The sequence below is a fragment of the Oncorhynchus kisutch genome, linkage group LG6, assembly GCF_002021735.2.
Source record: "Oncorhynchus kisutch isolate 150728-3 linkage group LG6, Okis_V2, whole genome shotgun sequence".
NCBI lineage: Eukaryota > Metazoa > Chordata > Actinopteri > Salmoniformes > Salmonidae > Oncorhynchus > Oncorhynchus kisutch.
The window spans coordinates 22,984,782-23,009,070 of record NC_034179.2 but is presented as its reverse complement, the minus strand read 5'-3'; the positions used below and the strand labels follow the sequence as shown (position 1 = coordinate 23,009,070).

Sequence of the window (24,289 nt, the reverse complement as noted above, 5' to 3'; positions counted from 1 at the left end):
CGGAAAGTATTCAGACCCCTGGACTTTTTCCACATGTTGTTAAGTTACAGCCTTATTCTAAAATTGATTAAATAAATACAAATCCTTAGCAATCTAAACACTACCCCATGATGACAAAAGGAAAACAGGTTTTTAGAAATGTTTGCAAAATTATTACAAATTAAAAACATAAATAACTTATTTACATAAGTATTCAGACGCTTTGCTATGAAACACGAAATTGAGCTCAGGTGCATCCTGTTTCCATGTATCATCCTTGAAATGTTTCTACAACTTAATTGGAGTCAACCTGTGGTAAATTCAATTGATTGGACATCATTTGGAAAGGCACACACCTGTCTATATACAGTAAGGTCCCACAATTGACAGTGTATCTCAGAGGAATGTGGATGTGGTTCAGAAGATGTTGGTTCATCAGCAGGATTCATTTTCACAGAGAAGGCAGGCTGAATCACATGTGGTGAGCGAACGACACGGGGATGGTGGTTGGAAGAGCGCGCTTGTTTGAAATTGAAAAGCGTCACGGTAGCTTTTGATGAAGAAATTACATCAAGACAAAGCAGCTGCATTATAAGTGGGATGGCACTGTTGAACGCTACATCCCGAAGGGTTCGTGCTGATTTTACGGAGATTGACAGACGGAATTTCGTCCCTTGAGAAAGTAATAAATTGTGTCAGGAGAAGTTCAGTATTATCATAAGCTCTAAAAAGAAACGGTTCCTCGAGTATCCTTTAGGCGTTCTTCAAATTGAAACTGTGGGGGAACCCCTATAAATTCTTCTAGGAACCCCTTTTAATGGTTCCTCGAATAACCTTTTGAATCACTTTTGGGGGTTCGTTTTTTAACCCCCCCTCCCCAATAATAATAATAACATATTTTAGTTGTCAGTGTTTTATTATGATTTTGGAGGGGGGAAAGAGAGGCAGAAGAGGTCTAAGCGCGAGAGGTAGGAAGACGGTGAACTTGACTCTGTTAAAAATGGCTGGAAAAGGGGAGATGGTTTGTTAAAGAAGAATGGTAAAAAGTGTAAGTAGTGAGCTGAAGACAGAAGGAGAAATGGTGTGAATGAGGGCGAAGTATCGGAGGTGTTAGGTGTGGTGAAGTTCTCTGGGGCCAGAGGCTTGCACTGAGGGTCAGGATGAAGACCGATGGAGTGAATTGTTTTGAAAAAGTGGACCCTTGCCTTTTGGCTGATCCATTTGTGGTTTCAGGGTGTGTCGAAGCTGAATTGGGTACTGTGGAATCTGAGTGTAACCAGAAGTGGTCTTGTCATAATTGTTTGTGTTTCTGCTGGTCAGAGGGTGAAGGCGATCGGCGTTAAACGAATGGGGGCAAGACATGTGAATTCTTCCGCTCTCAAAAGGGCGCCATTGAAAGAAGTGATTACTGGGGTAGCAGTAAATGTAAAAGTTGACCAACTGAAGGGGAATATTCCCGGTGTTTGTGATGCTCGTAGTGTGGTGCGACGCAGACAGGTTGGTGAAACAGAGTCATTGCCTGTTCTTTTGAGATTTTATGTTGTCTCTTTGCCCGACAAAGTGATGTTAAGATGTATGAGCTTTTGTGTCAAATACATCATGTGGTTACAGTTGTCAAGCTTATTGGCATGTGGCAGCAGTGTATAGTAGGTAGGTTCCTAGGTGTGAGAAGTGTGCAGAAGGGCATGAGTCAAATTAATATGTATTAATGGGGGAAAGTAGTGGTATGTGTTCATTGTAGGGGTGCCCATGGGGCTGGGGATCAGAAATGCCCCGTGCAATAGAGGCAGGTTGAGGTTTCCAGAGTTAGAGTAGTGCAGAAGTTGTTGTATGCTGAGGCAATTAAGAAAGTAGAAGAAGATGGGTCAAGGGTGAGGCAGTAGTGTGAGTAAAAGATCTGTACCAGTACAGAGGGATAGGCCAGTAAGTGATATGTTTCAGTAAGATTGGATTTTTAGCATTTATAGCAATGGTTATCAACTGTGCTGCTGGTCAGTCGCAGAAAACTGAGGTTGTGGTGGCAGCTGCAGAGAGGTATTTGGGTGTGCAAGACTTGACATCAGAAGAGTTACCGGGTGTGTTAAGTGGTGTTGTCCCGTCCTTTCAGGTTGTTGGCATTGAGGTAGGACTAAATAGATTTAAATAGTGGAGAAGGGTGATTAAAAATTTTTGTGAGTGTAGTGTTAGATGGTAGGGTATTTATGTATTTACTTTTTCAAGCAAAGTATAAGGGGGTTGTACTTCAATCTACTAGGTGGTAGTAATGCAACATATTGGATGTCAACCACAAATAAACCTCATTGAAGAAGACATAGTGCATGTCAGAGCAAAAACCAAGCCATGAGGTCAAAGGAATTGTCTTGTAGAGCTCAGAGACAGGATTGTGTTGAGGTACAGATCTGGGGAATTATACCAAAATATTTCTGCCGCATTAAAGGTCCCCAAGAACACAGTGACCTCCATCATTCTTAAATGGAGGAAGTTTGGAACCACCGAGACGCTTCCTAGAGCTGGCCACCCGGCCAAACTGCACAATTGGGGGAGAAGGGTAAGGGAGGTGACCAAGAACCTGATGGTCACTCTGACAGAGCTCTAGAGTTCCTCTGTGGAGATGGGAGAACCTTTCAGAAGGACAACCATCTCTGCAACACTCCACCAATCAGGCCTTTATGGTAGAGTGGGCCAGACGGAAGCCACTCCTCAGTAAAATGCACGTGACAGCCCACTTGGAGTTTGCCAAAAGGCACCTAAAGACTCTCAGACCATGAGAAACAAGATTCTCTGGTCTGATGACACCAAGATTGAACTCCTTGGCCTGAATGCCAACCGTCACATCTGGGGGAAACCTGGCACCATCCCTACCGTGAAGCATGGTGGTGGCAGCATGCTGTGGGGATGTTTTTCAGTGGCAGGGACTGAGAGACTAGTCAGGATCGAGGCAAAGATGAATGGAGCAAAGTACAGAGAGATCCTTGATGAAAACCTGCTCCAGAGCACTCAGGATCTCAGTTTGGGGAAAAGGTTCACCTTCCAACAGTACAACAACCCAAAGCACACAGCCAAGACAACGCAGGAGTGGCTTCGGGACGAGTCTCTGAATGTCCTTGAGTGGCCCAGCCAGAGCCCAGACTAGAACCCGATCTAACATCTCTGGAGAGCCCTGGAAATAGCTGTGCAGCAACACTCCCCATCCAACCTGACAGAGCTTGAGAGGATATGCAGAGAAGAATGGGAAAAAGTACCCAAATACATGTGTGCCAAACTTATATCTTCATACTCAAGAAGACTCGATGCTGTAATCAAGGTGCTTCAACAAAATACTGAGTAAAGGGTCTGAATACTTATGTAAATGTGATATTTAATATTTATTTTTATTTGTTATACATTTGCAAAAATGTCTAAACCAGGTTTTTCTTTGTCATTATGGGGTATTGTGTGTAGATTGAGGAAAATATTTACATTTAGAATAAAGCTGTAATGTAACAAAATGTGGAAAAAGTAAAAGGGTCTGAATACCTTCCGCAAACCTGGTCTTAAAAACAAATAAAGCAACACCTCTCTCCCAATTAACAACACATCATTTCATCGCGTGACTCCACTATTACTTCTGGTTATTATATCAATATTTGCGCATAAAGGCGTTTCCACCGCCCCCATTCTCACATTATTCATTTCACCGACACAAATATCCAGCAATTTTATAAATTGTACCTGCATTTAATGTTTACATCACCTTTTCATGCGTCAGGTAATTCATTCGCATGAAATGGTTGGATGGGAACCTGGTTAATTAAATTTACGTTTTTTCCCTATTTGTATATTCCAATCTAGTATATGGGATGACTGACTATTTGTCTTCTTGTCGCATAATACAAATAAAATACAATAAGTCTGTTGCAGAGAGATCTAGGTGGTAAGCAAAAGGCCAAGGTACCATTAAGAGAGATATGAAGCTTTTGACTGAAATATAATGTGACCTGTGTAAGTATAAAGGGGTGGGACCGAAAATCTTTCTGTGTCAGCCCCTGGGCTGCGTTTTAAAGCCGACGTTCCGTTCTCAGAAGAGTTCCGTTTTGTCACCACTCCATTCTTCCTCATTTGTAAGTAAATATTTTACTGTCATTTTAGGGTGAGGTTAAAATAGGCACAAATAAGCTATAGATTCGTGTTTTCGGTTGTTGTTTTTACTCGAAGCTTTAGAATATTATTTCTGACACATTCAAGGGTGTGTCTCGAACATAAACTAAACCTCAGAAGTTATTCTTCCATTGCTGGCCGCCAGCTGACAGACATCGCTTCCTGAGACCTATTGTTGGGTTGATTTAATTTATCCTTAACATTACACCCACAAACAGGGAAACAACTAACAAACAATTATAAGAACTGTGTTGGGTAACAATGACTCCATATTTACCTATATTTACGATAGATTTGTAGTGCCTGCGTTGTGGTAATTTTGTTAACTGCATTTCATTGGTTGCATTTACTCTAGTGGGCTAATGGTCATTTTGACGTAAAAGTGCTCTAAATGCACCATCAGCATTATCTGCATAATGTGCAGGGGTGATCATATAGAAATAATGTACTGTATATCTAGTAGGCTATTTCTAATGTTTTTAAGTGGCAGTTGGACAGAGGCAGATGTCAAAAGGGTTCTTGTTGTACCAGGTATTTTCACGCCAAACTAACATAACGCAGCAGGCTTAACGGACGTATACAGATGTATACAGTGAAAGAGTTGTTATCCTTGGCTAATGTTCCAGCGGCACAATATGGATAACACCCCTGGACTAAAATATTTTTGCATTTGAAGTGGGACTATAAAGATTGTTGGCTCCCTATGTTATTAGAAACATTATCAACATAAACTAGTGACTGCCTGAGGCAATATGCCCTGCCCAGAGACTGATGTATTTAGTCTCAATTGGACTTTCGGGGAACTGTTGTGAGCTAATTTTTTCAGTGGGTAAAGCTGGTCTCTTAGAATAGAACACTAGCTAAATACCCACTGGCCCTCTCTTACTGAGTAGTGTATTACAGGTGTGTGTGTAATTAGTTGACCTGTGAAGATTGTTCCACTGGGAAGACTGGATGATGAAATGTGTTTTGGGTAATCGCATACAGTCAGTAGTGGAAAAAGTACCCAATTGTCATACTTGAGTAAAAGCAAACAAAAATAACTCAAGTAAAAGTCACCCAGCAAAATACTAATTGAGGAAAACGCATTACAAAGAATCCTAAGAAGTAATAACAATGTTTCTTTTCATAGCTTTCCCATCTCTTGATTAAGTTTTGAAACTCTACAATGGCAGCGGTAAGTCCCAGCACCCAACATGTGTACTGTAGTACGCTTTGTGACTGGACTAGGAATGATAGTGGTCAACATTTCCATACATTTGCATGCATGCTCACATTTGAATTAGGTTTTGTTTGCTTAGTCTTGGAGTTTATTTTCTCATCAAGTTTTATTTGTTACATGCACCGAATACAATCGGTGTAGACCTTACCGTGAAATGCGTACTTACAAGCCTTTAACCAACAATGCAGTTAAAGAAATAGAATTAAGAAAATATTTACAGCTTAGTCTAGGTCATTTCTACACGTAGGTACTGCAGGGGTAAAGTGACTATGCATAGATAATAAACAGTGAGTAGCAGCAGTGTAAAAACAAAGGTGGGGGGGGTCAATGTAAATAGTCCGGAAGGCCATTTGATTAATTGTTCTGCAGTCGTATAGCTTGGGGGTAGATGCTGTATCAACAGTGTATTCATTCAAGTTTGCAGAAAGATGGGTGATGGAAATAGGCCCTAAAAACACAATCCTTACTGCTGTAGGCCAACTGACAAGCCTGATTTTTGAAAATATCAGCCATAGAGCAGACGAGGTAGTCTGGCATACACTGTAACCAGTAGATACCAGTGGCGGCAGCTGAGGGGAGGGCGGCTCATAATGGCTGGAAAGGAGCGAATGAAATGGCATCAAACATGTGACTGCGATACCAATGCAGAGTGAATGCGATACCAATGCATGGGCCGTTTAAACATATGCCATATAACTTTCTCCCACTGTAGATTGGCAACCGTGGAACCGTGGTTGAAGCCGCTGCTTTCAATGTAGAGGAGGATGTGAACCGTCTGAGAGGAGCCATGAAGGGGGCTGGTGAGTGATCATAATGAGGTGTCAGATAGGCCGGATGTGAGCGTTAGTGTCACTTTTTTTCTTCTCAGAAAGCGTTATATCCTAAAATAGTTTGTCCTTTCCATGAAAGCCCTAACCTACCTTCCTGTTATACAGTATGCTATGCAGTGCCTTCGGAAAGTATTCAGATCCCTCTAAATTTTCCACATTTTGTTAGGTAACAGCCTTATTCTAAAATTGTTTAAATAGTTTTCTTTCCTCATCAATCTACACACAGTACCTATAAAGAGAAAGCAAAAACTGGTATTTCGATATTTTTGCTATTTTAACGACAGATTTTCACCTTGTCAGCTCAGGGGATCCAATCTTGCACCTTACAGTTAACTAGTCCAACGCAATAACGACCTGCCTCTCTCTCGTTGCACTCCACAAGGAGACTGCCTGTTACGCGAATGCAGTAAGGCAAGGTAAGTTGCTAGCTAGCATTAAACTTATCCTATAAAAAAACAATCGATCATAATCACTAGTTAACTACACATGGTTGATGATATTACTAGATATTATCTAGCGTGTCCTGCGTTACATGTAATCTGACTGAGCATACAAGCATACAAGTATCTGACTGAGCGGTGGTAGGCAGAAGCAGGCGTGTAAACATTCATTCAAACAGCACTTTCGTGCGTTTTGCCAGCAACTCTAAGTTGTGCGTTAAGCATTGCGCTGTTTATGACTTCAAGCCTATCAACTCTCGAGATGAGGCTGGTGTAACCGATGTAGCGCGCGCTAATAGCGTTTCAAACGTCATTCGCTCCGAGCCTGTGGTTGTTTCCCTTGCTCTGCATTGGTAACGCTGCTTCGAGTGTGGCTGTTGTCGATGTGTTCCTGGTTCGAGCCCAGGTAGGAGCGAGGAGAGGGACGGAAGTGTTACTGTTACACTGGCATATACTAAAGTGCCTATAAGAACATCCAATAGTCAAAGATTAATGAAATACAAATGGTATAGAGGGAAATAGTCCTATAATATCTAGACCACCAGCTGTCATATGTTCTGAGCAAGGAACTGAAACGTTAGCTTTCTTACATAGCACATATTGCACTTTTACTTTCTTCTCCAACACTTTGTTTTTGCATTATTATTGCTTCTTCCTTGCTGAGCGGCCTTTCAGGTTATGTCGATATAGGACTCTTTTTACTGTACATATAGATACTTTCGTACCTGTGGATATAGATACTTTATTACCTGTTTCCTCCAGCATCTTGACAAGGTCCTTTGCTGTTGTTCTGGGATTGATTTGCACGTTTCGCACCAAGTACATTCATCTCTAGGAGACAGAACACGTCTCCTTCCTGAGCAGTACGACAGCTGTGTGGTCCCATGATGTTTATACTTGCGTACTATTGTTTGTGCAGATGAACGTGGTACCTTAAGGCATTTGGATATTGAAATACATCCACAGGTGCACCTCCAATTGACTCAAATTATGTCAGTTAGCCTATCAGAAGCTTCTAAAGCCATGACATAATTTTCTGGAATTTTCCAAGCTGTTTACCGGCACAGTCAAATTAATATGTGTAAACTTACGGCCCTTTGGAATTGTGACACAGTGAAATAATCTGTTAACAAGAAATTTGGCGTGGTTAAAAAAAAGAGTTTTAATGACTCCAACCTAAGTGTATGTAAACTTCCAACTACAACTGTACCTGAGCTCAATTTCGAATCTCATAGCAAAGGGTCTGAATAGTTACATGAATAAGGTATTTCTGTTTTTTGTTTGTAATAGATTTGCTAAAATGTCTAAAACTATTAAAACTGCTTTGTCTTTATAGAGTATGTGTAGATTGCTGAGGAAATTTCATGTTTCATTTAATCCAAAAGTAACAATGTGGAAAAAGTCAAGGGGTCTGAATTATTTCCGAAGGCACTATAAGTGCAGTCATAATTTGTATTTCTTCTAGACCTCAATACAGGCGCCCTACACGACTGTAGTTCCTGTACTTTCCATTTTGATTATATCATTTATTCCTCTAATTTTGCCCTGAGAGTACTTTCTTTATACTTGACTCATCTGTAGCCTTTACAGCCTTTCTCTTGTTCTATTTGAAATTTAGGATTGCATTATCGTTGCCTTGCTGATGTACAGTACCATTCAAAATGTTGGACTCACCTACTCATTCCAAGGGTTTTTCTTTATTTTCTACATTGTAGAATAATAGTGAAGACATCAAAACTATGAAATACCACACATTGAATCATGTAGTAACCAAAAAAGTGTTAAACAAATCAAAATACATTTTATATTTAAAATTCTTCAAAGTAGCCACCCTTTGCCTTGATGACAGCTTTATACACTCTTGGCATTCTCTCAACCAGCATCATTCACCTGGAACAGGTGTGCCTTCTTAAAAGTTAATTTGTGGAATTTCTTTCCTTCTTAATGCATTTGAGCCAATCAGTTGTGAGGTGACAGGGTAGGGTTGGTATACAGAATATAGCCATATTTGGTAAAGGACCAAGTCCATATTATGGCAACGACAGCTCAAATAAACAAAGAGAAAACGGCAGTCCATCATTACTTTAAGACGTGAAGATCAGTCAATTCGGAAAATTTCAAGAACTTATAAAGTTTCTTCAAGTGCAGTCGCAAAAAACATCAAGCGCTATGCTGAAACTGGCTCTCATGAGGACCACCACTGGAAAGAAAGACCCAGAGTTACCTCTGCTGCAGAGGATGAGTTCGTTAGAGTTACTAGCCTCAGAAATGGCAGCACAAATAAATGCTTCACAGAGTTCAAGTAACAGACACACCTCAACATCAACTGTTCAGAGGAGACTGTGTGAATCAGGCATTCATGGTCGAATTGCTGCAAAGAAACCACTACAATGACCCAAAACACCTCCAGGCTGTGTAAGGGCTATTTGACCAAGAAGGAGAGTGACGGAGTGCTGCATCAGATGACCGGGTCTCCACAAACACCCGACCTCAACCTATTTGAGATGGTTTGGGATGAGTCTGAACGCAGAGGGAAGGAAACGCAGCTAACAAGTGCTCAGCATATGCTGGAACTCTTTCAAGACGGTTGGAGAAGCATTCCAGGTGAAGCTGGTTGAGAGAATGCCAAGAGTGTGCAAAGCTGTCATCAAGGCAGTGTGGCTACTTTGAAGAATACAAATATACATAATATGTTTTGGATTACTACATGATCCATATGTCTTATTTCATAATTGTAATGTCTTCACTATTATTCTACAATGTAGAAAATCGTTTACACAATTTGTCTCTAAATGGGTGAATCTTGGCACCATGTTTGGAATGCTCATGCTTCACCTGACTAATGTGAGATGTATTAGAAACCGATGGCACATACATACAGGGGTATGCCCATGGGTCCAAGGGGAGGAGCTTGAAACAGGAAGTGTGTCAGTTCAGCATTCATGTTGAACTCTGGTTGAGCACTTTCTAGCTGTGATATCAGGGAGATATTTCTGTCCATTATTTCTATTGAAAATGCAGCCACACTATGTACAAGTGCCATTTAATGTCAAAGTTCTGTCAGTGTCAAGTTTTAACATTGACATCTCAACCAATGTGTGAAATATTGTATTCTTAATTACAATGGTGATCGACGCTGTTTTGTCAATAGCAAGTTATTTTATCTTATAATGCAGCATTATAATGTGAAGGTATACAGTAATGTTAGTCTGGGATGTTTTCTTATAGGCACTGATGAGGCAGTTGTCATTGAGGTCCTGGCGCGTCGTACCATTGCTCAGAGGCAACGCATAAAGGAGGCATACAAGCTGACCGTGGGGAAGGTAATAAGTGTTAATATTTACTTATATCAGATGGAGTGACGCACCTGTCGAAGGCAATGGACAATACCTGTGTTTATGACATTTCTCATATCCCAGTTTGAATTATCAGACTATTCTTAACTTTTCCAAAGCCAAACAATGCCAGCTCCAGTAATTGAGGAAGACTATTTAGATATTCTTATATTAGATATAGTTCAAGTGCATGGCAGGAGTATGCAGGGATTGTGTAAATAGTTACATTTATCATCTTCGTTCCTGGTGTGTGGTTTTGTGTGTTACTATGGGTGTGGTGGTGTCTGTCTGGTGTTAATGTTTGCTTTATGTTGACAGTTGGTGCCTCGGGTTCATCATTAACTCTTACAAACAGATGGTGTTGTGGAGAGAGGATTATCTAGGACTGGCCACCCCTCATAGCCTGGTTCCTCTCTAGGTTTCTTCCTAGGTTTTGGCCTTTCTTTGGAGTTTTTCCTAGCCAGACCCTATGTTAAGTTATTATCTAACTCGACATCTAAAACCGAAAGGGAAGTCTGATCAATGTTTACTCTACTGGTGGGTGCTTATCTGTCCTATTTCACATGTACAAGTGCCGATTTTACATGTGTGAATTGTTAATGTCTTTTTTGCATATCTCACTCTCTCTGAAACAATGTCTCAGCAATTATGAACAGCGCCCCTCAAGGGCACATCAACAGATTTTTCACCTTATTAGCAACCTTTCGGGTTACATTCAAACAGCTAGTTTACCTTCTGCCCTACATAAACAGTGAGATAGGAGCTGTCATGTGGTCTGGCATAAAATGAATTGTTGATAAAGTTATCTAGACCCCCTTAGGGTGACGGACACAATTCACTCAGCGTCGTCCAGGTTAGGGGAGGGTTTGGCCGGGGGCTATACTTGGCTCATCGCGCCCTAGCGACTCCTGGGGGGCCGGGTGCCTGCAGGCTGATCTCGGTCCTCAGGTGAACAGTGTTTCCTCCGACACATTGGTGCGGCTGGCTTCCGGGTTAAGCGAGCGGGTGTTAAGAAGCGCGGGTCATGTTTTGGAGGACACATGACCTGACCTTTGCCTCCTGAGCCCGTTGGGGAGTTGCAGCAACGAGAAAAGATCGAAATTGGGGTGTAAAATACAATAAAATTAATTAAAGTTATAAAGACCCATGGTTGAATGAGAATGCTTGCCAAAGGGAAGGGCAAATATTGCTAGTGGAATGCTCCTGGGAAACAGGGAGAAATATAGTGTGTGTGGACGCCCAGACAGACGAGGTCACTAGCTGTGTCGTTTGTTCAACTCCTCTGCAACCACACCATTCTGGCAGTTGAATTGTATCTAGAATGTGCTAGGTTAAACAATCGGAGATATGAGTGTATTGAGAAATCGTGAATGCTAGGTTGAGCACTCGGCAGGAGATTGTGTCCATTGGACCCATTTTAAATGTCTGTGTAATGCCACTGTAGGACCTGGCAGGTGATCTGCAAGGAGAGCTGACGGGGAACACTGAGAAAGTGGTGCTGGGCCTCCTGATGATCGCTCCTAAGTATGACGCTTACGAGCTGAGGACCGCTATAAAGGTCAGAGGTTATTACTGCCAGGGAGACCGTCACAATAGGGATATACAGTGGGGCAAAAAAGTATTTAGTCAGCCACCAATTATGCAAGTTCTCCCACTTAAGATGAGAGAGGCCTGTAATTTTCATCATAGGTACACTTCAACTATGACAGACAAAATGAGAAAAAAAATCCAGAAAATCACATTTGCAAATTATGGTGGAAAATAAGTATTTGGTCACCTACAAACAAGCAAGATTTCTGGCTCTCACAGACCTGTAACTTCTTTAAGGGGCTCCCCTGTCCTCCACTCGTTACCTGTATTAATGGCACCTGTTTGAACTTATCAGTATAAAAGACACCTGTCCATAACCTCAAACAGTCACACTCCAAACTCCACTATGGCCAAGACCAAAGAGCTGTCAAAGGACACCAGAAACAAAATTGTAGACCTGCACCAGGCTGGGAAGACTGAATCTGCAATAGGTAAGCAGCTTGGTTTGAAGAAATCGACTTTGGGAGCAATTATTAGGAAATGGAAGACATACAAGACCACTGATAATCTCCCTCGATCTGGGGCTCCACGCAAGATCTCACCCCGTGGGGTCAAAATGATCACAAGAACGGTGAGCAAAAATCCCAGAACCACACGGGGGGACCTAGTGAATGACCTGCAGAGAGCTGGGACCAAAGTAACAAAGCCTACCATCAGTAACACACTACGCCGCCAGGGACTCAAATCCTGCAGTGCCAGACGTGTCCCCCTGCTTAAGCCAGTACATGTCCAGGCCCATCTGAAGTTTGCTAGAGAGCATTTGGATGATCCAGAAGAAGATTGGGAGAATGTCATATGGTCAGATAAAACCAAAATATAACTTTTTGGTAAAAACTCAACTCGTCGTGTTTAGAAGACAAAGAATGCTGAGTTGCATCCAAAGAACACCATACCTACTGTGAAGAATGGGGTTGGAAACATCATGCTTTGGGGCTGTTTTTCTGCAAAGGGACCAGGACGACTGATCCGTGTAAAGGAAAGAATGAATGGGGCCATGTATCGTGAGATTTTGAGTGAAAAACCTCCTTCCATCAGCAAGGGCATTGAAGATGAAACGTGGCTGGGTCTTTCAGCATGACAATGATCCCAAGCACACAGCCCGGGCAACGAAGGAGTGGCTTCGTAAGAAGCATTTCAAGGTCCTGGAGTGGCCTAGCCAGTCTCCAGATCTCAACCCCATAGAAAATCTTTGGAGGGAGTTGAAAGTCCGTGTTGCCCAGCAACAGCCCCAAAACATCACTGCTCTAGAGGAGATCTGCATGGAGGAATGGGCCAAAATACCAGCAACAGTGTGTGAAAACCTTGTGAAGACTTACAGAAAACATTTGATCTCTGTCATTGCCAACAAAGGGTATATAACAAAGTATTGAGATACATTTTTGTTATTGACCAAATACTTATTTTCCACCATAATTTGCAAATAAATTCATTAAAAATCCTACAATGTGATTTTTCTGGATTTTTTTTCTTCTCATTTTGTCTGACATAGTTGAAGTGTACCTTGTGATGATAAATTACAGGCCTTTCTCATCTTTTTAAGTGGGAGAACTTGCACAATTGGTGGCTGACTAAATACTTTTTTGCCCCACTGTATGTAACACTATTCAATACTGTACGTCTCAGAGCTATTGACATTGTATGGGGCTATTCACCTCATCCACCACTCATGTGTTGCCTCACACTACTCAATGAAGTATTAACATATCTCTCCACATCTCTTTTACTGAATGCTAGGGTTCTGGAACAGAGGAGGCTGCTCTCATTGATATCCTGGCCTCAAGGACAAATGCTGAAATTAGAGCTATCACGGAGGTCTACATGAAAGGTACATCAGAGCACACAGCCTCTCTGTGCAATGTATTGAATCTCCATCTGTGTAAGAGTGCTGTATTTAAACAGGCAGCCAAATCAGATATATTTATTTATTTTACCTTTATTTAACTAGGCAAGTCAGTTAAGAACCAATTCTTATTTTCAATGATGGCCTAGGAACAGTGGGTTAACTGCCTGTTCAGGGACAGAACGACAGATTTGTACCTTGTCAGATTTGTACCTTCGGTTACTAGTCCAACGCTCTAACCACTAGGCTACCCTGCCTTTGGCATATATCACACACACACAGTTGAAGTCAGAGGTTTACATATACATTTAAACTCAGTTTTTCACAATTCCTGACATTTAATCAGAGTAAAAATTCCCTGTCTTAGGTCAGTTAGGATCACCACTTTATTTTAAGAATGTGAAATGTCAGAATAATAGTGATTTTATTCCATTCATCACATTCCCAGTGGGTCAGAAGTTTACATACACTCAATTATTATTTGGTAGCGTTGCCTTAAAATGATTTAACTTGGGTCAAACGTTTCGGGTAGCTTCTCACAATAAGGTGGGTGAATTTTGTCCCATTCCTTGTGACAGAGCTGGTGTAACTGAGTCCGGTTTGTAGGCCTTCTTGCTCGCACATGCTTTTTCAGTTCTGCCCACAAATTGTTTATGGGATTGAGGTCAGGGCTTTGTGATGGCCACTCCAATACCTTGACTCTGTTGTCCTTAAGCCATTTTGCCACAAATTTGGAAGTATGCTTGGGGTTATTGTTCATTTTGAAGACCCATTTGCGACCAGGCTTTAACTTCCTGACTGATATCTTAACTGTTGGGATGGTGTTCTTCAGCTTGCAAGCATATCCCCTTTTCCTCCAAAGATAACGATGGTCATTATGGCCAAACAGTCCTAATTTTGTGTCATCAGACCAGAGGACATTTCTCCAAAAAAGTACGATCTATGCAGATATGCAGTTGCAAACTGTAGTCTCTTTTTTTTATGGCGATTTTGGAGCAGTGGCTTCTTCCTTGCTGAGTAGCCTTTCAGATTATGTCGATATAGGACTCGTTTTACTGTGGATATAGATACTTTTGTACCGGTTTCCTCCAGCATCTTCACAAGGTCCTTTGCTGTTGTTCTGGGATTGATTTGCACTTTTCGCACCAAAGTACATTAATCTCTAGGAGATAGACCGCGTCTCCTTCCTGATTGGTATGATGGCTGTGTGGTCCCATGGTGTTTATACTTGCGTGTTGTTGGTACAGATGAATGTGGTAGGTTCAGGCGTTTGGAAATTGCTCCCCAGGGTGAACCAGACTTGTTGAGGTATACAATCTCTTTTCTGAGGTCTTTGCTGATTTCTTTTGATTTTTCCCATGATGTCAAGCAAAGAGGCACTGAGTTGGAAGGTAGGCCTTGAAATACATCCACAGGTACACCTCCAATTGACTCACATGATGTCAATTAGCCTATCAGAAGCTTCTAAAGCCATGACATCATTTTCTGGAATTTTCCAAGCTGTTTAAAGGCACAGTCAACTTAGTGTAACAAACTTCTGACCCATTTGAATTGTGATACAGTGAATTATGAGTGAAATAATCTGTCTGTAAACAATTGTTGGAAAAATTACTTGTCATTCACAAAGTAGCTGTCCTAACCGACTTGCCACAACTATAGTTTGTTAACAAGAAATTTGTGGAGTGCTTGAAAACTTGTTTTAATGACTCCAACCTAAGTGTATTTAAACTTCTGACTTCAACTGTATATTTGGCGTTTTGACCAATCAGATCAGCTCTGAAAAAGATCTGTGATTGGTCAAAAGACCAATTAGTGGAGAAAATATCAGAATTGGACTGCCTTTGTAAATGCAGCCCATTTATCACATGCGGTGTATGGTAGAAGTCGATACCTTAGTATTGATCACTGTGCATAAAGAATAAACCTGATATAAGATATCGGTGTCTAGTCCTCTTTAGAGTGTTTGAGAATTATTGTTTTCTATACAGCAATATTAAACTTTTGTTACCTGCCAAAGCTATTGACAGGGTGTTCACAAACCGTTTCAAGTGTTGTGGTTAGAACTGCCTAGTCAGACCACTGGGACTTAGATAATTCATAACTTCTACTTAATTTTACTCAATCATGTGACGACAGAACATGGGACGAGCCTGGAGGATGATATTGAGGCTGATACTTCTGGAATGTTCAAGAGGGTTCTGGTCTCTTTGCTCACGGTGAGAATCTTCCAGTATTGATCTCTCTAAATGCATTCCAACAGTCAAAGGAAAGCAAACAGAACTACAGTACATGGATTGTTGTAAGGGAAATAGTTTGTCCTCCCTCACTTCATCCATTATGTACAGTTTAACACATAGTGGATGATTTGTAGTTTTTAGAGGTCTCTTATAACCAGGTAATGATCATGTCATTGTCTGACTCATTGCTAACATGGCCTCTGCCTCTGTGCTTTGACTGACAGGCAGGGCGAGATGAGAGCAACACTGTGAATGAGACTCAGGCTGTGCAGGATGCTAAGGTGAGGATATGGACCCAGAGAGGAGGTGATCTGGCGCTGTCTAACTCAGTAGCACATGCTGGGGTATCAGGATCAATGTGCAATAATAGTGTTTAACATGATTTATAATGACTACCTCATCTCTCTACCCCACACATACAATTATCTATGAGGTCCCTCAGTCAAGCAGTGATTTTCAAATACTGATTCAACCACAAAGACCAGGGAGGTTTTCCAATGCCTCGCAAATAAGGGCACCTATTGGTAGATGGGTAAAAAAATAAAACAGCAGACATTGACTGTCCCTTTGAGCATGGTAAAGTTATTAATTACAGTTGGAATGGTATATTAATACACCCAGTCACTACAAAGTTACAGGCGTCCTTCCTAACTCAGTTGCCGGACAGGAAGGAAACCGGTCAGGGATTTCACCATTAAGCCAATGGTGACTTTAAAACAGTTAGTTTAATGGCTGTGATGGATGGATCAGCAACAATTAGTAACCTAATTGACAGAGTGAAAAGACGGAAGCCTGTAGAATAAAAATATTCCAAAACATGCATGCTGTTTGTAACAAGGCACTAAAGTAATACTACAAAAAATGTGGCAAAGCAATTCACTTTTTGTCCTGAATACAATGTTTTATGTTTAGGGCAAATCCAATACAACACATTACGTCACGCCGCTCCATATTTTCAAGGATAGCGGTAACTGTTATGTGCTTGTAATCGTTAAGGACTGGAGTTTTTCATAATAAAAATAAATGGAATGGAGCATAGGCAAAATTCTAGAGGAAAACCTGGGGGGGGAGGGGGGACCTGAACCTGAACCTGATCAGACCACCACCCGGAGTTGAAGCTGTTTAGAAGCCTCTTGGACCTAGACTTGGTGCTCCGGTACCATTTGCCGTGCAGGAGCAGGGAGAACAGTCTATGACTAGGATGGTTGGAGTCTTTGACCATTTTTGTGGAAAGCTCTTAGACTTACCCAGAAAGACTCGCAGCTATATTTGCTGCAAAATGTATAGACTCAGGGGGTTGAATACCAATCAAGATATATTAGTGTTTTATTTTTTACATTATGTAAAAAATTGTCTTCCACTTTGTGTTTAGGTCATTGACAAAAAAATCACAATTAAATCCCACTTTGTAACACAACAAAATCTGGAAAAAGTAAAGGAGTGTGAATACTTTCTGAAGCCACTGTATGTCCCAAAAACAGTGTTCGGAGATTGTCCTTTTGGGTTTGTGAAATGCTTTTGCTGTGGGTTCTCAGGATATCTACGAGGCTGGGGAGGCTTGTTGGGGAACAGATGAGGTCAAGTTCCTCACTGTGCTCTGTGTGAGGAACAGAAACCACCTACTCCGAGGTAATTGCCCCCACATTATAGCGGAGTTTGTTAGATCTTGTTTTGGGAGTGGGAAGTGATCGAATTTTCCCTTTGTTTTATGATTCAGTGCAACATTCAAATTGTTCATTATTCTTTACAGTGCTCTACTTTAATAAAGAAAATATATACTTCCAAATTGATTTTGCTACAGTAATTTAATTAATGTACAGACATGGTTCTGCTGTCCTCTTGTGGTGATTTGGGGAACAAATATTTTATAACAGCTTACTCATTCAAACAGTGATTCCACATCTCTGCCCTTCTCTCGTTCCCTCAGTGTTTGAGGAGTATCAGAAGATCTCTGGGAGGGACATCGAGGATAGCATTAAGAGGGAGATGTCTGGATCTCTGGAGGATGTTTTCCTGGCAATAGGTCTGTCAGACTGATCCAATTTGTTTCACTGCCTCTTGTAATAATGTACTGAAGACAGATCCCATTGGGGGTCGAACTGCTTGAATCAACGATGTTTCCACGTAATTTCAACCGAAAAATTCACTGTGTTGACTTTGAATCAACGTGGAATATTTATAACATTTTTTTTCCCACCCGACTTTTAACCAAATTTTTTTTAAACTACATTTACTTGATTTCACGATGAATTCACATTAGTTGACAACACAACCAACTGTAAATCAAAACTAGACGTTGAACTGACATCTGTGCCAAGTGGGATAAGCCTTGACTGAGAAACAGATCAGTTTTGATGAAAATAAGCACATAAAGAGTATCCTGAACCAGACTAAGGGCACAGTGCTATAATTAAGCAATAAGACACGGTGGGGGGGGGGGGGTATATGGCCAATATACACAGCTAAGGACTGTTCTTAGGCACGATGCAACTAAGGTGCCTGGATACAGCACTTAGCCATGGTATTTTGGCCATGTACTACAAACCCCAGTGGTGCCTTATTGCTATTATAAACTGGTTACAAAGGTAATTAGAGCAGTAAAAATAAATGCTTTGTCATATCCGTGGTATACGTTCTGATATACCATGGCTGTCAGCCAATCAGCATTCGGGGCTCGAACCACCCAGTTTATAATACTAATTTGAAACTAAATCTTGTTCAGCTACCATGCCTGATATATCTTTTTTTTTTTTTTTTTTTTGCAGTGAAGTGTCTCCGAAACAAGCCAGCATTCTTTGCAGAGCGGTTATACAAATCCATGAAGGTGAAGCCTTTTTTAGATACTCTCCCATGAAGTGTGCATATCTGCCTACACTTATGGGTTATCAGACAGAATTGGTCAGAATGTTGACGCTCCCTCCCTCCTGTCTCCTCAGGGTCTGGGAACTACAGACAGCATCCTGATTAGAATCATGGTGGCTCGGGCCGAAATTGACATGTTGGACATCAAGACCGAGTTCTCTAAGGCATATGGGAAGACTCTCCATTCCTTCATCAATGTGAGACCCTGGTCACTAGAGATTGAGTAATGATTTAAAATGTAGATTTGTGCCCATTTCTTTCTGTTATCTTGAAGTAATCCGAGTGTCTCTGTATTGTTAAGGGAGACTCATCTGGAGATTACCGCAAAATTTTGCTGGAGTTGTGTGGAGAGTAGGGCATTGAACGTCTAGGACATCATTCAACGATGACTTCACTCTGCAACAACACCATTGGTGCCTCTCCTATCTGCTGTTTCCTTTGCTTCCAGCTTTCTCAATATCCTCAGCTCTTCTGTGGCCCAAACATTTCAGAGACTAACCATGATGCCTTTTTTCACAGTTTGTATTACTAATTAAACCAAAGACAAGTTAAATTTTACAGCTGCCTGCATGTCTTTATTGATCCCCTTCTTCAGCTTTAATTAATGTTGTTTAGAGAGAGAGCTGTTGCCACACATCTCAGGACGCAAAAATATGGACCTTATTGACCTCTGCCTTCCACCTCTGTCTCAGCAGAAGGACATTTTCATCTCTGACTGATTGAAGTCTGTTTAATGAATTTGTTTGAATGGCTCGTTTGTTGAGTCAGCTCTGAGTCATTTGACTTATTTGGATGTTTCTTTATTTCCTTCCAAATCAGACTATGTAGTTAATCATTTCACCCAGGCCCTCATACGCCTACAGCCTAATCACAGAGAGTTGTGAGAATCAAACTCTGAAATGTTGAATCCTTTATAAGGGAAGATGTGGTAGTACCTGTTAATACCATGGGGTAGCGCCGTTACCATTCTCTGGTGTGGGATAAACTCAGGAACGAGTTAAGATTGATCTAAATGCAGCTTCTCTGTTTCGGGAAATCTTAGGTGGCTGGAAACATAATTTGTAGTTTATTTGTTGGGTCTAAACTAAAGATTATTCCATAAGCTTTACAGTTGGTGGATCACTTCACTGGCTCTGAGAAGAGAGACCTTATACTGTTAAAATATTAAACTGCATGACTTCGGAAACAGTTGCATCATTCTATATGGTAAATTGTCTTGAATACAAGCTTTTGTACAAGTACACAGCCTTGTTGGGAATTTAACAGGAATTTCATCAGTACACGCATCTAGTTAACTTCATTATATAAGCATATTTTGTGGTTTGTTTTCACAATGCCAAAGCTCAATGGGAATTTGTGTTTTGTTTGGGTTGTTTTGAATCATACCTGTGTTTTAGTGTTCTGTGAGGTTCCTATATATCAAGTTCCAAATCCAGGCTGTTATACAGGCTATTGTAATGAACCTGATCAGACCACCACCCTATCACACCTGCAGTCAACATCCTGTTGACACAAATAGCCAGAACAACACATTTCCAACAGGGTTTGGGGTCTGCAGCTGGATGATCCAGTGTTAACCAGCACTAATTACACCATGTCGTTTCTGCACTTCACACAATATGGGGTAGATACTGTATGTCCATCTTTATACCAGGTGATGGATACCCAGGTTGGTGTTCCATGTCGGGGTACAATTACCACTAAGACAAACATGTCTCAGAAAGGGAAGACAGACAGGCAAACACTTGATTTGAATTCCTCCACAGAGGAGACATGCAGCATGAAGCGTAAGACTCTCTAGTTTATTCAAAAGATTAAGAAGACAAAATGCAAGATTGTCTCTGCACTGAGAACTGCTGCCTAATTTAACGTAACTGCAGCTTAACTCCATGATGAGATGTGAATAGCTATGGTCATTGAATTCACATGAGATTATAAGGTCAATACCATCAGCAAAAAAATAAAACAATCTTCAATTTAAGTTTTTTTAGTCACCGTGAGGTCTGAGGGGGGAAAGTCTGAACTCTTAAGATAAGGGTTGAAAGGTCAGTGAAAATGGTGTGCCTGGGTTCTGTCTCTCCTTCCTGTGTGAACCTTCACACACTGACTTCTTCCCCCTGCTGGAGGCTATGATCTGGTCTTAATGGCCATGTACTCTTATCCCCCTGGCACAGCCAGAAGAGCACTGGCCACCCCTCAGAGCCTGGTTCCCTAGGTTTCTTCCTAGGTTCCTGCCTTTCTAGGGAGTTTTTCCTAGCCACCATGCTTCTGCATTTGGGGTTTGAGGCTGGGTTTCTGTATAAGCACTTTGTGACATCTGCTGATGTTAAAACAGCTTTATAAATACATTTGATTTGAAATGGTCTGTGAGGAAAGTTTATCCACAGCCTGAACCTGAACCGCACACTGGTGGACTGGAGATAGTAACAAAAGTCAGGCATATAAAAGATCCATGGAACAGAAGTCAACGTCTCCAAAAGCCAAGGCAGAAGAAAATGGGAAGAATCATCAGTTTGCTATCTGAAGTTTGTGAAGACTGTCAACCTATAGCATCAGCTTATACCATGAGAAAACTGGTGAAGACTTAGATGTTGTTTCATCTGTCACACAGAAAGCAAAAATAAGAGAAGCCCTTTTGCAATAGACAAAACCACAGAGTTGGCTCTGCAAGATACATTTAGGTCACACTGCATGTGCATGGAGAGAGATGAGCTAGAAGGCTGCTCTGCATGAGCAACTTCCGTACCAGAGATCATAACTTGTTGAATGTTTTGAAGTGGGACTGTTTTTTTATTATGTCCACCACCAAGGTGACATCAAACCAACAAACAAACTCCCCGGGAGCACCTTCACTCAGGTATGGTTGTTGTGATGTATTCACTTTTCTCTACTGATAGAGTTGTTATTATTGGCTTATTAGTTTATTTTATAACAGTTAATTCATCATAATTAATCATCTATAATAGAGTCAGTAGAAAACAGATATACAGTGTACATATTAAAATGCAAGAGTTTAATAAATTCAAAATGAAAAAAAAATTGGAGGTACTAAAAGTTTACTTATAAGCATTATTTATTTAGGACGCTTTTGGATTATCCAAACCTTGCTTTTTGTCTTGCTATTGTTGTTCTCTTTGTCAAGAAAAAAACTGAACAAGGTCCAACAGTGGAGAAGACATTTTGCGGCAGATCTAACTTGTCTGCTGTGAGCTGCTGCAGTTTGACAAACTTCTCCTTATTTTCCTCCGTCTTGATGATCAAGCCATCAAATCTGGATTCCACCTAGTCAAAGTGCTATGATGCAAGCATAATATGCACTTTGCTCATCAAAATCATATCACTTCAAGAATATAATGTAATACTCTGAAAGAACTGAAAGTGGATTAGGAGAGTAAGAGAGAAGTTATTGAGGAACAGACTGCATGCTTTTATTTCACCTGTTTGACCTGCTAACTAGAAACTGAGCAATCACTTAACATGTGATTAAATGATTCCCTCTCGTGTCCTTCAGGGCTTTCTGAGTGGTCGTCTGACTGACTGTGTAGAGTATGAACAACCACAGTTCTGGATCGTACCACCCTCCGGCTGAACCATTGGTGATGCCTGTTCTGGTGGTAATTATCTTCGTGACGGTTGCTGGCAACCTACTGGTCATCCTCACCATCGCCCGCACCCTCCACCTCCAGACCACCACCAACATCTTTGTCATCTCCCTGGCCTGTGCTGACCTTATCATGGGCTGCCTGGTGCAGCCTCTGGGGGCCTCCCTAGTGGTGACGGGGGACTGGCTCCTTAGCGGCACAGCCTGTGAGCTCTGGACATCCATTGATGTCCTCTGTGTGACAGCCAGCATTGAGACGCTGTGCACCATCGCTGTGGATCGCTATATCGCCATCACACGGCCTCTCAGGTACCAGTCTCTGCTTGGGAAACGTCAGGCGTGGCTCATGGTGTGTGTGGTGTGGGGTGTGGCAGCCCTCATCTCTATAGTCCCAATCATGAGCCAGTCGTGGCGTGCTCATAACGACACCGGGAGCATGCAGTGCTACGAGGAGCCACACTGCTGTGACTTCATCACCAACATGCCCTACGCCATCGTGTCCTCTGTTGTGTCCTTCTACGTCCCCCTGCTGATCATGATCTTCATCTACAGCAGAGTCTTCCTCATCGCCACACGGCAGGTCAGGCTTATGAATGAAAACAAGCTGCGTTTCCTCAGTTGGTTTGACATCCCCCCATCAGAGTGTCAAATAGTCAGCCCTGGGAGTCCCAATGGCAGGGATGGGAGCATCACTGGCAGGGCTGTGAGTCCCACTGGTAGTATCACTGGCAGGGCTGGGAGCACCACTGGCAGAGCTGGGAGCATGAACAGGACTGGGAACAACGGCAGGGCTGGGAGCAGCTTCATTTTTGACTCCATACAGTGGAGAAGCCAGGGCCGCAGGCACACTCGGGTAACTGTCATAAAGGAACACAAAGCCATCAAGACCCTGGGGATCATCATGGGGACCTTTACTCTGTGCTGGTTGCCCTTTTTTGTGTCCAACATCATCAAGGTGTTTGACCCAGATATCCCCACCAGGGAAGTTTTTATTCTGCTCAACTGGCTGGGCTACCTGAACTCAGGCCTCAACCCCATCATCTACTGCCACAGCCCAGAGTTTCGCTCAGCCTTCCGGAACCTTCTATGTTGCCTGTGGCTCTCTAAGGTGGGGCTCAACAGAGTCTTCAAGGGGCTGTGGACTAGTGCCATGTTGGAGGAGAGTAGAGCCAATGCAGGGACACATAGCTGCCAGGGCCTGAGACAGGGGCAGAGGCAGGATCAGGAGCATGGACTGGGGCAGGAGGGACTGTCTCTGCCGCTAACACCCATTCAACACAGTCCAGACGGAAAGGATGTCACTGACACAGCGACAGTCTGAGAGAAAGTCACACCTATATGGTATATACAGCATGAATGCACTAGCTCTATTTGGTTGATTGCATTGTTGGCTTCATCAAATTTACATGATACACAAGGGTTCAAAAAGGTTTTTTCGGCTGTCCCCATAGGATAACTCTTTTTTTGTTCCAGAGAGAACCCCTTTTGGTTCAATATAGAACCCTTTTGGGTTGCATGTAGAACCCTCTGTGGAAAGGGTCCTACATGGAACCCAAAAGGGTTCTTCAAAGGGTTCTCCTATGGGGAAGGCAAAATAAGCCTTTTAGGTTCCATATAGGACCTTTTTTTAAGAGTGTACAATTCACACATTTAGAGATGAGGAATAAGGAACAAATGCAAATACCTGTATATATATACACAGGTATCTGTTGATTATCACTACAGCAACAGCTTCCAGGAACGAAACAATATTTACATCTTACAGTTATTTGGGAAATAAGCAAAAGGAATAAAACAACAAGATGTACATAACAACTGCCAAGTGGTACAGTATATATACATATACAGTGGGGAGAACAAGTATTTGATACACTGCCGATTTTGCAGGTTTTCCTACTTACAAAGCATGTAGAGGTCTGTAATGTTTATCATAGGTACACTTCAACTGTGAGAGACGGTATCTAAAACAAAAATCCAGTAAATCACATTGTATGATTTTTAAGTAATTAATTTGCATTTTATTGCATGACATAAGTATTTGATGCATCAGAAAAGCAGAACTTAATATTTGGTACAGAATCCTTTGTTTGCAATTACAGAGATCATACGATTCCTGTAGTTCTTGACCAGCTTTGCACACACTGAAGCAGGGATTCTGGCCCACTCCTCCATACAGACCTTCTCCAGATCCTTCAGGTTTCGGGGCTGTCGCTGGG

The 24,289-nt window shown here is 41.7% G+C and overlaps 2 protein-coding genes across 6 annotated transcripts; both read left to right on the top strand.

Annotated features, from left to right (window-relative positions):
• The first annotated feature begins 311 nt into the window (after positions 1-311).
• LOC109892538 (annexin A4-like) lies at positions 312-19,030 on the top strand. Of its 5 annotated transcripts, none has more exons than XM_031826418.1 (13): positions 312-460; positions 5,249-5,293; positions 6,051-6,138; positions 9,837-9,931; positions 11,388-11,501; positions 13,268-13,358; positions 15,510-15,589; positions 15,835-15,891; positions 17,146-17,239; positions 17,538-17,633; positions 18,376-18,434; positions 18,547-18,669; positions 18,774-19,030. In XM_031826418.1, the coding sequence occupies exons 2-13, from the start codon at positions 5,285-5,287 to the stop codon at positions 18,825-18,827; spliced, it is 960 nt and encodes a 319-aa protein (XP_031682278.1). In that variant the 5' UTR covers positions 312-460; positions 5,249-5,284; the 3' UTR covers positions 18,828-19,030. The 5 variants fall into 5 exon arrangements, with proteins under 5 accessions (XP_031682278.1, XP_031682280.1, XP_020340720.1 ...); XM_031826420.1 differs by lacking the exon at positions 312-460 and adding an exon at positions 573-661; XM_020485131.2 differs by lacking the exon at positions 312-460 and adding an exon at positions 3,993-4,079.
• Positions 19,031-21,094: 2,064 nt separating this feature from the next.
• Positions 21,095-23,994, top strand: LOC109892081 (beta-1 adrenergic receptor). The gene is made up of 2 exons (XM_020484504.2): positions 21,095-21,329; positions 21,984-23,994. Exon 2 carries the CDS (start codon positions 22,021-22,023, stop codon positions 23,392-23,394), a length of 1,374 nt encoding a protein of 457 aa, XP_020340093.1. The 5' UTR covers positions 21,095-21,329; positions 21,984-22,020; the 3' UTR covers positions 23,395-23,994.
• Positions 23,995-24,289: the final 295 nt, after the last annotated feature.